General features: G+C 40.4%; 1 protein-coding gene and 2 long non-coding RNA genes across 3 annotated transcripts; 2 read left to right on the top strand and 1 right to left on the bottom strand.

Annotated features, from left to right (window-relative positions):
- Positions 1 to 783: 783 nt before the first annotated feature.
- LOC148868530 (uncharacterized) lies at positions 784 to 1,253 on the bottom strand. Its single transcript, XR_016106465.1, has 2 exons — positions 1,078 to 1,253; positions 784 to 1,004 (listed from the first exon to the last, which is right to left on the bottom strand). It is a non-coding gene; the product is annotated as an uncharacterized LOC148868530 (long non-coding RNA).
- A 218-nt stretch (positions 1,254 to 1,471) lies between these two features.
- Positions 1,472 to 4,130, top strand: LOC148868529 (pyruvate decarboxylase 1-like). The gene is made up of 6 exons (XM_088968389.1): positions 1,472 to 1,974; positions 2,061 to 2,224; positions 2,404 to 3,054; positions 3,226 to 3,343; positions 3,472 to 3,660; positions 3,786 to 4,130. The coding sequence occupies exons 1-6, from the start codon at positions 1,525 to 1,527 to the stop codon at positions 3,954 to 3,956; spliced, it is 1,743 nt and encodes a 580-aa protein (XP_088824515.1). The 5' UTR covers positions 1,472 to 1,524; the 3' UTR covers positions 3,957 to 4,130.
- A 3,363-nt stretch (positions 4,131 to 7,493) lies between these two features.
- LOC148868528 (uncharacterized) lies at positions 7,494 to 10,694 on the top strand. Its single transcript, XR_016107846.1, has 2 exons — positions 7,494 to 7,680; positions 10,446 to 10,694. It is a non-coding gene; the product is annotated as an uncharacterized LOC148868528 (long non-coding RNA).
- Positions 10,695 to 11,775: the final 1,081 nt, after the last annotated feature.

Here is an 11,775-nt window from a genome sequence, read left to right as displayed (position 1 = left end):
AAACAAATTGTTTGCTGTTTAACTTTAGATTAAGTTGAAACCATCATCCAAGGAATTATCATATTGAATCAATTGTTAAACATAAATTGAATCATGTTATTTGGAATTTATGAGACTTTACATTCTAAAATGCAGAAGTATGAGGATCCTTTCTTCTTTCATCTTTTCTCTAAACACATTTCACTACAAAAAAATACATTTCTATCGGCTATTGTTTTTGAAAGGGCTAGTTGGGGACTGCCGTTAGAAATATTGATCTATAGCGGCAGTCCACAACCTAAGGGAAATTGGTGCAAAAAGAATTCTACATTATCATCAGTTGTCATAGGAAACAGGAACCAAAAACTTGAACTCATCTCCTATAACTGAAGTTGAGCACCCAATTCAAATACCTTGTCCAGAGCCTACTAGGGATCCGGTTTAATTTCTAAACTTCATTTTTCATGAAAGCTATGATCCAATATTCAAGAATTCCGGCCAGATTTGTTCGGATATAAATGGACAATTTTGAAACCTCTTACTGCGAATACCCAATACATTGAGACAGATTGATACAAATTAAATTGGATAGTAGGAGCAAAAAATTGGTCATAAAATCATTTCTTGCAATATATATGATTCTCAAATTTGGTTTGAAAAAAAAAAAGGGAAAGGAACCTCCTTTTCTTTCAAATCAAACACAACCTTATAGGCTTATAGCTAAGCCCAAGTCGTAAATCTAACACAAACCCCATTTTCTGTTAATATATTATCAATTAAGAAGCTATCAAAGACACAAGTGGGTTAAGTGAAGAGCATCTCGATAAACAGATTTAAACTGTTGTTTGATAACTTAATTCTTCTGTGGAGTTCTACGAATCAACAATACCAACTATATTTTCATACATGACAATAAAGCTTAAAGCAAATGATAACAGTGACAACAACCACCAATTGCAATCCTCGCCAAAAGAAAAACAGAATAATCGTTCAGTTCAGTTCACCGGAGTATCCAAATTAATTCCCTGTACGAAAAGAACAGGAAATGGAAGTCGGAAGAAAAATAATCTGTAAGATAATACAAATTCCACGACTCACCAGTTTATTGCTTATACGAGGCTCGTTTAGATGGAATATATGAACTGCAGTCTGCAGAATATACATAATACATGCAAGTACTATGTCCCCGGAGTTTTGCAATGGTGATGACTGCATGCCTGAAACTGAAAGACGATGACCCCTTTTCCAGGAGGCAGTTCCATCGAATTCGAACCTACTGTTTTCCGCTAGTATTCTTCAATTCCCTGAGGTTGCAGTTGCTCCACTCGCAGAATTTTCTTGCGAGTCCTGCGACCGTCCAACAAAATAAGGGAATCGTGTAGTGTCTGTGTTTCATTGACCGTCTCCAACACAGTCCCTGGTCTCACGATTGCGAACTACTTACTACCTAAATCAATGCATGTATATATAACCCCCCAAGCCCAAGGCAGTCCTCATCTGATTCTCTGTAATTGTTAATTTCCTTGAGAGAAGACACAGCCGACAATGGAGAGCAAAATCAACGTCGGCCCCGCTTCCGTGATTGCGTCGTCTGGGCCAACACTTGGCCGCCACATCGCTCATAGACTCGTCGAGATCGGTATCACCGATGTCTTCTCCGTCCCCGGTGATTTCAACCTAATCCTTCTCGATCACCTCATTGCCCAGCCTGGCCTCAACCTTATTGGCTGCTGTAATGAGCTCAATGCTGGGTACGCTGCAGATGGTTATGCCCGCTCCCGTGGCGTTGGGGCTTGTGTTGTCACCTTCACCGTTGGTGGTCTCAGTGTCATCAACGCCATCGCCGGGGCTTATAGCGAGAATCTTCCCGTCATTTGCATCGTCGGAGGCCCCAACTCTAACGACTACGGCACCAACAGAATTATCCATCATACCATTGGCTTGCCGGATTTCAGCCAAGAACTTCGATGTTTCCAGACTGTCACCTGCTACCAGGTAATCCTACCCTGACCGATAAAGCCATACCCACGACTTTTGTAGTAAATTTAATGATCAGGTTACTATGTGTTGCTGCATCCTAGGCAGTAGTGAATAACTTGGAAGACTCTCACGAACTGATCGATAAAGCCATATCCACGGCTTTAAAAGAAAGCAAACCTGTTTATATTAGCGTCAGCTGCAACTTGACGGCAATCCCCTATCCTACTTTTCGTCGTGATCCCATCCCATTCTCCCTGACACCCAGGTAATTTCAATATATATCGTCTCCTGAGTCCTGATGATAATTTTAAGTAATTAATTACGTATAGTCCCTTGATAAATAAATAATTATCATCAAAAGATTACTTTGATCAGTTGCGGAGATCATAGACACAATTTGATTTAAACGTACGTACATTTATTTGCTGAAATGATATGGTTCAGATTCAGTAATAAAATGGGTCTACAAACAGCAGTTGAAGCCGCGGTGGAGTTCTTGAACAAGGCAGTAAAGCCCGTCATGGTGGGGGGGCCGAAGCTCCGGGTGGCTAAGGCTACTGATGCCTTTGTTGAACTTGCGGATGCCTGTGGTTATGCTATTGCCGTGATGCCTTCTGCTAAAGGGCTTGTACCAGAGCACCACCCTCGGTTCATTGGTACTTACTGGGGTGCCGTGAGCACCAGCTTCTGCGTTGAGATTGTGGAATCGGCAGATGCTTATCTATTTACAGGCCCCATTTTCAATGACTTTAGTTCAGTTGGGTATTCGCTGCTCCTCAAAAAGGAGAAGTCGATCGTTGTTCAACCTGATCGGGTTATTATTGGTAATGGCCCTGCTTTTGGGTGCATTATGATGAAGGATTTCCTTCTGGAACTCGCACAGAAGCTAACACGCAACACAACGGCATACGACAACTACCACCGGATCTTTGTGCCACATGGCCAACCTGCCGAATGTGAGCCCCAAAAGCCTTTGCGGGTTAACCTTCTGTTCAAGCACATACAGGAAATGCTGTCAAGTGACACGACGGTGATTGCAGAGACAGGAGACTCCTGGTTTAACTGCCAAAAACTCAAGTTGCCGGAGGGCTGCGGGTAGGCAAATAGACACAGACGAACGCTAGCTCTGAGATTTTATGTTAGATCTGCCTCTGTATAACTGTATTGTATTTGACTATATATATATATATATATATATATTAATAATTATGCATGTCTGTCTCTAAGTCTAACAATATGCAAGTAATAGATGGATGGATGTTGCAGGTATGAGTTCCAGATGCAATATGGATCCATTGGATGGTCTGTGGGAGCAACCCTCGGTTATGCACAGGCTGTGCCCAACAAGCGAGTAATTGCTTGCATAGGTGACGGAAGCTTCCAGGTAACTAACTATTGCTTGCTCCTGGTCCGGGTGTGTGTTATCAGTATCTCTGCACCTGGCATCTGAACAATTCACTGTAGCTGTTATTTCTGTCGAAGTTACTAACTATGGCAACTTTTGATGAGCAGATGACAGCACAGGACGTGTCGACAATGCTGCGTTGTGGGCAGAAGAGTATCATCTTCCTCATAAACAACGGAGGGTACACCATAGAGGTTGAGATCCACGACGGTCCCTACAATGTTATCAAGAACTGGGACTACACCGGACTTATTGATGCAATCCATAACGGTGAAGGGAATTGCTGGACATCTAAGGTGGGAAGTACTGGCCTGGATTCAAGTTTTTTTTTTTTAATGATATAGACAAATTAAACCCAGGGGAAATTAAACCAGTACTAACTCTCTCCATGTGTTTGGAATGTGGGAATTAATTAATGCAGGTTCGATATGAAGAGGAGCTTGTGGAAGCGATCAAGACGGCGACGGGAGATAAGAAGGATTGTTTGTGCTTCATTGAGGTAATTGTGCACAAAGATGATACAAGCAAAGAGTTGCTTGAATGGGGATCAAGGGTGGCTTCAGCAAACGGCCGTCATCCCAACCCTCAGTAGTAGAGTTGGAGGCGTTGTTTCTTCTAGTTCAAGACTTAACAGTTATGATTGTATGATCGCTGTCCCTTGTTCTTTTCTATTTAATTCCTTCTTTGTCGCTCCTCTTTTATGAAACGGACACTTCGCAATTTTCTCTGTTTCCGACCAACATTAACAACAGTTTTTATTAGTTAAGCTCATGGTTTTGAAAACCGGACAGGACCTTCGACCGGTTGACCCGGGAACAGTCAGGTAACTAGTTCCGTTTCATCCCAAAACTGTTCGTGAGACAGAAATTGTTGATTTGGTCAGCGATCCACTGAATCAAGCAATCGAACCATCAATTCAGATAATAATTTTAAATTTTTCTTATTTTTTTATTTTTTTTTAAATCTGAATGGACCATCAATATCAATTCAGATAATAATTTTAAATTTTTCTTATTTTTTTATTTTTTTTTTAAATCTGAATGGACCATCAATTCAAATCAGAAGATCAGACCGTTTAACACAGATATCAGTGACAAACGGTTTCATGTCCGATCCGATTTTTAAAACCTTGGTTAAGCTGGTAGGTTTGAAACTTTCACATTTGCTGCGAACCCTAGGCCGGGATCGAGTTGGAAATTGGAATTACCTGCAACAAATCGCGTTCCAACACCCTCTGAATAGGGCCCACCATAATATGAGAAGTGGGGCATAAGATCATCAGAGGATGTTGGAATGTATTTTGTTCGCAGTTGATTCATACTTGCCACCATCCGCAATAAAGATAGGATAGTGGATCTCCTCCCCACAAAAACTCAAAATGCACCCTTAAATAGGAGAGTTCGAATTCAGTCAGGGCAAAGTTCGTTCAATCAGTTTTTACGGTCTTGAATTGAGAATATTTTCGTACTTACATACTTTATTTTATGGGGAGATATTCTCAATACAAGGTTAACGGTGTGGGTACAGGTTTGTCCTCGAAGCCGATCTTGAAATAGGAGTGCTTACCTTTCGGTTAACAGAACTGTTAATTTATTTTCCAAACTGAATCAATAGTATTGGTTTTTGGAAAACCAATAAATGAAAGGTAATTGAAGTCAATCACTTATAACTACTGATTTAGAAAATCATTGGTTTGATTTATCGATTTTTTATTCTTATTATATATATTAAAAATAAATGTATAAATATATAATAAAATATATATATATTGATTCGATTAACTACTGATTTTTTATATTGATTCATCGAAACCGAATCGATTACCTTCATTTTTCAAAAATATTGAACCGATTGATTTAATTAAGGAGTAATAGCATATAAGGGCAACTTTTGAGGTTTAATATCAATAAAAGTAATATATTTAAAAAAAATAAAAAATAGGTTAACTTTTTAAAAATAACATCGATAAAGGGCAAAAACATTATTCATTTTCTTCTTCTTTCCATTTGTTCACCAGAGCTGCCGTCCGTCTCCGCCCGCCACCACTCGCCACTATCGTCCACTGCTGCCCGCTGCCGTCTCTGCCCACCTCTGCCTCCGGTAACGTTACTAGAGGTGGCAGTGGTGGTGTTGGTGGTCATTCCTCTGCCCGCTGCCACCACCACCTTTGTCTCCACCCATCTCCAGCAACGTTCCCGGAGGTGGAGGTAGAGTTGGCGGCGTTGGACAGAGAAACCAACAACACCGCCACCGCTACCTCTGCCTCTGTGTCATGGGTTGTAGTTCTGCAGCGGAAGAAACCTGTGCGGCATCCAGGACAAGCCGTTGTGTGATGCGAGGCTAGGAGTTGCCTGATGAGATGGCTCCACCAAGGTCAGTAGCATTGGATCATGACATCAAATCACATGGCCGGGGCACTCGACTGGCTCTAGCTAGTCCATGGGAGGCGCCTCTTACGTGCTAAATGGGGAAGACCATGATGTGAGGCGACTATGCACCGATGAGAGGTGACTGGGCACCGATGTGATGGGTCTCCTATATGCTGATGACGTTGGCACCTATGTGCCAATGATGATAGGCAACCGTTGGGCCGAAACACACCCATGCGCTATGGCCAACAGGATAGCTCAATCAACTTAGGCAAGGGGCTGGCATGGTGAAGGGCCATGCTTGAGCTAGGCCCGCACGCCAAGCTTCCCTTGAGTGTTGCCAGTGCAGTGCCGGTCCATGCACTGTCCCCATGATCATGTGTGCACCCATGAGGAACCCTGGTAGCCATGCTAGCCATTAACCAGGGCCGCCCTGCAAGGGATGATGGTCTAGGAGTGCCAAGATTAGGCACCCAAGGAAGTCGGCCACCCCTCATCAGAGAGTATGTTAAGCTTTTGGTGGTTTGCCTAAAGATAACATCAATTCTCCCAAAAATCTTAAAAGCGAAAATGACGGTAATGTCTCTTAATGCAAACTTGCCATGCATAGGCAAGGCTAAGCCTATGTCAGACCGTGACATCTGGCCACCTCCAGCAACGTTGCCGGAGGTTGAAGCGACGGCTGGCAGAGGCGGACGGTGGCTCTGGTGAACCAATGACAAGAAAAAGAAGATGAACATCATCAGTTAAACCCCAAAAGTTGCCTTATATGCTAAAAACCCTTTAATTTAATCGAAAATCTCAGTTAAACATTATTAGTTCGATTTGGTTTTTCCATTTTTCATGATTACCTCTTTTCTAAAAGCTTTGGCATCCATTGTACATACATCTCCCCATGAATATTCCCATTGCCCAATATGTGGAAGATGCCAGAATTGTAAGGCGCATGCGGAGACAGCAGAGTTTGGTGGGGACTGGGGAGCGAATCCGAGTGTACACAACGGGGCTATGCATGTCCACTCTTGATTGATTACGTTGCCTATTGTATACGTTTCCGTCTGTAGCAGATACGGAGTGGTTTTTATATATCACGAGGATCCCAGCGTTGCAGAGTCCGGCTTCAGTCAGGGCAAATCCATGCCCATACCATTTTAAGAGCCTTTTCCAATCTTGCATTGAGAATATTCTCAATTCAAAGCAGTAAAGGTTGATTGATCAGAATTTGCTCTGATTGAAGTTGAATTCTACTTGCATGGATTATGAGAAGATAAAGTAGTTTTCAAATAAATAATTTTATGGATTTATAATAACATTTATAACTATTTCATGGAGAGATATTCCTAATATAAGGTTGAAAGAGGTTGTTAGAACAATGTAAGCACAAATTTACACCGACCCAAATTGAACTCTTTAAATATATCTTGAACTTTCAAACTCTATTTATATATACCTTTTTGATCGGCCCCATTAATACCTTTCTCTAAATGTTTTTATAATGTCAATATTGCCCTTATAACAAAAAACCAAAACCCAGATGGGCTTTTTTGATAACAGTATTCTAAAACATGTTTATATTTTTATTTTATTTCTGTTTTCTTGAGCACTACATTCAAATTTTTGGCCTAACTGTACTGCTAAAAAACATTGAATTAAGGGACTTACTCATAGAAGACTTTTTTTATGGGATCATAACTTGGAGACGAAGAAAGCATCTATTGTGCTTCCAATAAAAGGTTTACAACCCGTTGCACGGGCTCCTTGTCCAGACTTAGGAAACTAAACGAAAACCATTTAAAGGAAGATAAAATGAAAAGATTGATGGTTTTGAGGAAGAGGGTAATTGTGACTTACGAGATTTCTTCTAGATTTTGTTGATGTAGAGGTCGATGGCTTCGTCTTCAGCATTTCAAGAACAAGAGAATCTCTTCTAGGGCGTTGATTTGCAAGGTATAGCCTCTAATCTTGAACTTCCTTTGGACTTCTTCCTTGATCATGCTCATCTTCCTCACCCTGCTTACTTTGACACTCTTTCCTACTCCATCTTCTTGAAGATGGGTTGAGTCTGACTGGGGGTGGCGATTATATTTGTCATCTCCCTGACACTCTTTCCCCCAAGATCTCTCTCTCTCTCTCTGCCGCTCTATCCCTCCCTCCCCTTCTTTCTTCATTTTTCCCTTCCTCTGTTCCACCACCGCCACTGTAGTGGCATATTCGGTCTCATATCCCCTTCTCTCTCTCTCTCTCTCTCTCTCTCTCCTCCTTCCCCTTCTTTCCTTCCCTGTTCTACCACTCTTCATCTTCTTCTTCGTCCACCTCTGTTACCACCAAGCTAGCTGTGGCAGTTCCTCTCCCTCAGCCTCCTCCCTCCCTCTCTCTATCTTCAACACCATTGACAAGTTCACCTATTTTGAGAATTTAATAAACAGTTAAGGATATTTTTGCCTTTTATCTTTTGTTTGGGTACATTTAGGTAAAGGTGTAAATCGGACCATGTTACCTACGGCCTGGCATGACCATGCGGGCCGTGCACGACCCTGGGGTTTTAGGTCCATGGGCCGGTATGGCCCAACCCGTAGCTTAGCACTGTCCATATATGTTTTATATATAGTTATATAATATTTTATAAATTATAATTATATAATAATATATAGTATAGAATATATTAATAAAATAAATATTTTTTTTAATTTTATTATACTAATTTATTTAATTATTGTATATATAAGCAATTTTATACACAAAATTCATATAAAATTAAAATTCTAAGTTCTTTGTCAATTTTTTAAATAAATAGCTTTGGCCTGATGTATGGCCTGACCTGGCCCAAGGCTCGACCTACAGGCCAGCCCGGCCCGTGGAATGGGCCCAGGCCGTGGCCCGTGTCGGGCCAACCCCAAAAATTTTCACTGGGGAAGGCAGCATGGCTTGTGATGGCCCATGGGCCAGCACAGCACGGTCCGCACTTTGCGTGGACTGCCCACGGGTTTTTGAAATAAAGAAAAATAAATTATTTTCACTAAATAAAAACTTTTTTTAAAAAATAAAGCCCACACAACATTTCCACCTCTTTCTCTTCTAACACAAGACCCTATCGAGTTCCACATAAGCCTTTCTCTCCCCCTCTTCCCTTCTCTCTTCCACCCTATTATGACACAAGGTCCTCTACAAACTCTATTTTCTCTCCAAACATGAGACTCATCAGGTTCCATACAACTAGAGTTGTTCACCGGTCGGGTTGGGTTGGTTTACTGAGGTTTTTTCAACCGACCCAACCTGGTCGGGTTACCTGAGATGGAAACCGAAACTGACCCAGTGTTGAGCAAAACCGATTTGGTCAGTTTGAATCGGATTGGGTCGATTTTGGTCGGTTTCGGCTCTAAGTTTATCCATGCCCCCCATGGCCACATAGTTTTTTGGAAATATATTTAAAACTAAAATACGTATTTTAGAAATATATATTTTCTGGAAATATATATCTAACATATTTCATAATATATATTTTTTAGATATAGATATTGGAATATATATTTTCAGATATTTTAGTTTTCAGTTAAGTAGAAACTAAGTCGGTTCGGTTTGGGTCGGTTTTAGTTTTCACACAAGAAAACCAAAACCGACCCGAACCATCGGTTTATGAATTTGTAGAACCCGAAATCGACTGGTACTGATGAAAACCCGGCCGACTCAAGTTGGATTGGTCTGAGTTTGATCGGGTTGGACCTTCTTATGAACAGCCCTACATACAACCTCTCTCTATCTCTCCTGACATTAGGCCCATTAGGTGTCCAGGAAAAAAACAATAAAAAACCTTCTCTTCTCCTGCTCGAAGGAATAAGAATCGATGTTGGTTTGGATATCTCCCAATAGAAAACCTTCTCTTCTCTTCTCTTCTCCTTGTCAGTCCCCCCAAACGAAAGAAAAGGAAAGAAATCTCCACTCTTCTCAAAAGAACAACGAACAAGGTTCGATGCTGGTATGGAGTCGCATAACGCTTGTTTGCCCTAGATTTCCTTGTCAATCCCTCCCAGTCGATCAATGATTCTCTGTTTGCGAAAAAATTTTCCTCTCTTCGTCAAAATTCTCGTCTTCATCGTCAGAAGTTCTCTGCAAAAGTTTCTATTCTTCTTCGTTAAGAGAACCTTTTTTGTCGAACAAGAAGTAAGAGTGTGCGTGGGAGGAGTATTATTTAAGTTTTTACTTTCCTGCATGCGTATTCCCATATGAGATTAGACCGGTTCAATTTCCGGTCTAATTTTAAAACTGTCGTGCCTGATCTCTTAGATCATTATGTCAGTTTCTAATTTGGCCCAGTTTAATTTATATGAACTTTTTCATTAGCGAGGTAGGGTATATATTCGGTTCGTCAAAATTCTCAAATAGGAGCTATATATGCTATTCCTTGGGTTCGTGATAATGGTTCTTATACACTGATATCTCAACCTCTGTCTAGAGATTTGCAAAATCTGAAAATTTCTGAGCAAATAGAAGCTCATGGACAGTTGAATATTTTTGTTTTAAATAAATAATCATTTAACTGATGATGAGGTGGTCTCTAGTATTAGAAACACTCTTATTTATCCTAATGATTTTGAGCTTCATTGGGTTTGGATTAAAGATAGGAATGGGTGTTTCTCTACAAAAACGAAAAAAAAAATGCTTATCATGTTGAAAGAGACCTTTATAATACTGTGTTTGCTCACTTTGTGTTTCAGTTGGATATGGAAATTGAAAATTCGTAACTGTTACAAGCTGGCTTATTGGAGAGCTGTGAATGTTTTCTTCCTGTGAAATCTAAATTCTTTACAACTGCAATTCGGTTTAGTTCTTGAGCTTTTCAGTTACAAACAATTTGTATCTTCTTTGGATGACTGTTTTTCCTCTCTTATTAATTCTCTTCCTTGGATAGCTATGGGAATTTATTATGTTTGGTTTACTAGGAACGAGATGGTGTTTAATCAAAACTTGATTGATGCAGCTTGGATGTTACAACGATTAATATTCGAGCCTGGATCTGCTCCTCACAGCCCGGTGCCTCAAAACGTCCTCAAACGTCCTAACAGTCGTTAGGCCTCCATTCCGTTAGTCCCCCCCAAGTCTTATTCGTCACTTTCTAGTTTTCTATTCTATTCCCACTTAAAGCCCTTGCCTCTCATCTTTTCTCTTCGGCAACGAAAAAATGAAACCCTAATACAATTTTGCTTATTTCTCCTTTCTTGCCCAAATTCTCATCCCTGTTCAACTACAACATTAGTCCATTCAGCATTTGTGCCTATGCTGAATTCAACAACCTACAACTCTTGTTCTTGTCGAGATAGTAGTTCTCATATGGAAATAGAACATCTAGAAGAATTAAATGTGAATCCTCAACCTGTTAACATGTATCCACCATCTTCTATGCTTAAGCGCAATAGTGATATGTTAGTAGAGTAGACAGTTGTTTCAACCAAAGCAACTGCCTCTGCATTTGGGACCACAGGAGTTACTAATCAAAGGGGCAGCATGCCTATTATTTGAAGCAACGTGAAAGGTTAGCTGATGGAAATACTGACCATGCAAAAGCACCTTCCCATATGGATGCTAAAATAGCTAGTCTTCATATCTGGTTTCTGATATACAATCACATGATCCATCAACCAAAAACTCATCTTCAAATATGAAATAGGAGTCCTCTAAATTAGAAAATACAGAGAAGGCTGTAAGTGGTAAGGGGACATCTAGAACTCGCAAAAAAGAATTTGTGATCTTGACTTATTCTTTAAAATTAATGGGAATCTCTACTAGAATCTTGGAAAGATTGGGAGTGGAGGAAGCAGTGAGGTTTACAAGGTCATCTCATCCAATTGTACAATCTATGCCCTTAAAAGGATCAAACTTCAAGGTCGTGATTATTCTATTGCATATGATTTTTTTCAAGAGATTCAATATCTAAAGAAGCTAAAGGGAAAGAACAACATCATACAACTTATCGACTATGAGATATGGAACTTCTAATCATACAATGAGCCTCTCAACTAAGTCTCCGGTTAATGCACCAATCATGAA

This window comes from Nelumbo lutea, chromosome 2, assembly GCF_056320005.1.
Source record: "Nelumbo lutea isolate HS-2025 chromosome 2, American lotus-T2T, whole genome shotgun sequence".
Classification (NCBI taxonomy): domain Eukaryota; kingdom Viridiplantae; phylum Streptophyta; class Magnoliopsida; order Proteales; family Nelumbonaceae; genus Nelumbo; species Nelumbo lutea.
Note: the sequence above shows the minus strand (reverse complement) of the source record. Positions and strands in the feature narration are given on the sequence as shown.

Excerpts from the sequence above, each read along its gene's own strand:
- LOC148868529 (XM_088968389.1), top strand. The coding sequence starts at position 1,525 with ATGGAGAGCAAAATCAACGTCGGCCCCGCTTCCGTGATTGCGTCGTCT. Across the intron at positions 3,344-3,471 it reads TAGGTGACGGAAGCTTCCAG|ATGACAGCACAGGACGTGTC; the intron begins GTAACTAACTAT and ends TTTGATGAGCAG. Across the intron at positions 3,661-3,785 it reads GGAATTGCTGGACATCTAAG|GTTCGATATGAAGAGGAGCT; the intron begins GTGGGAAGTACT and ends TAATTAATGCAG.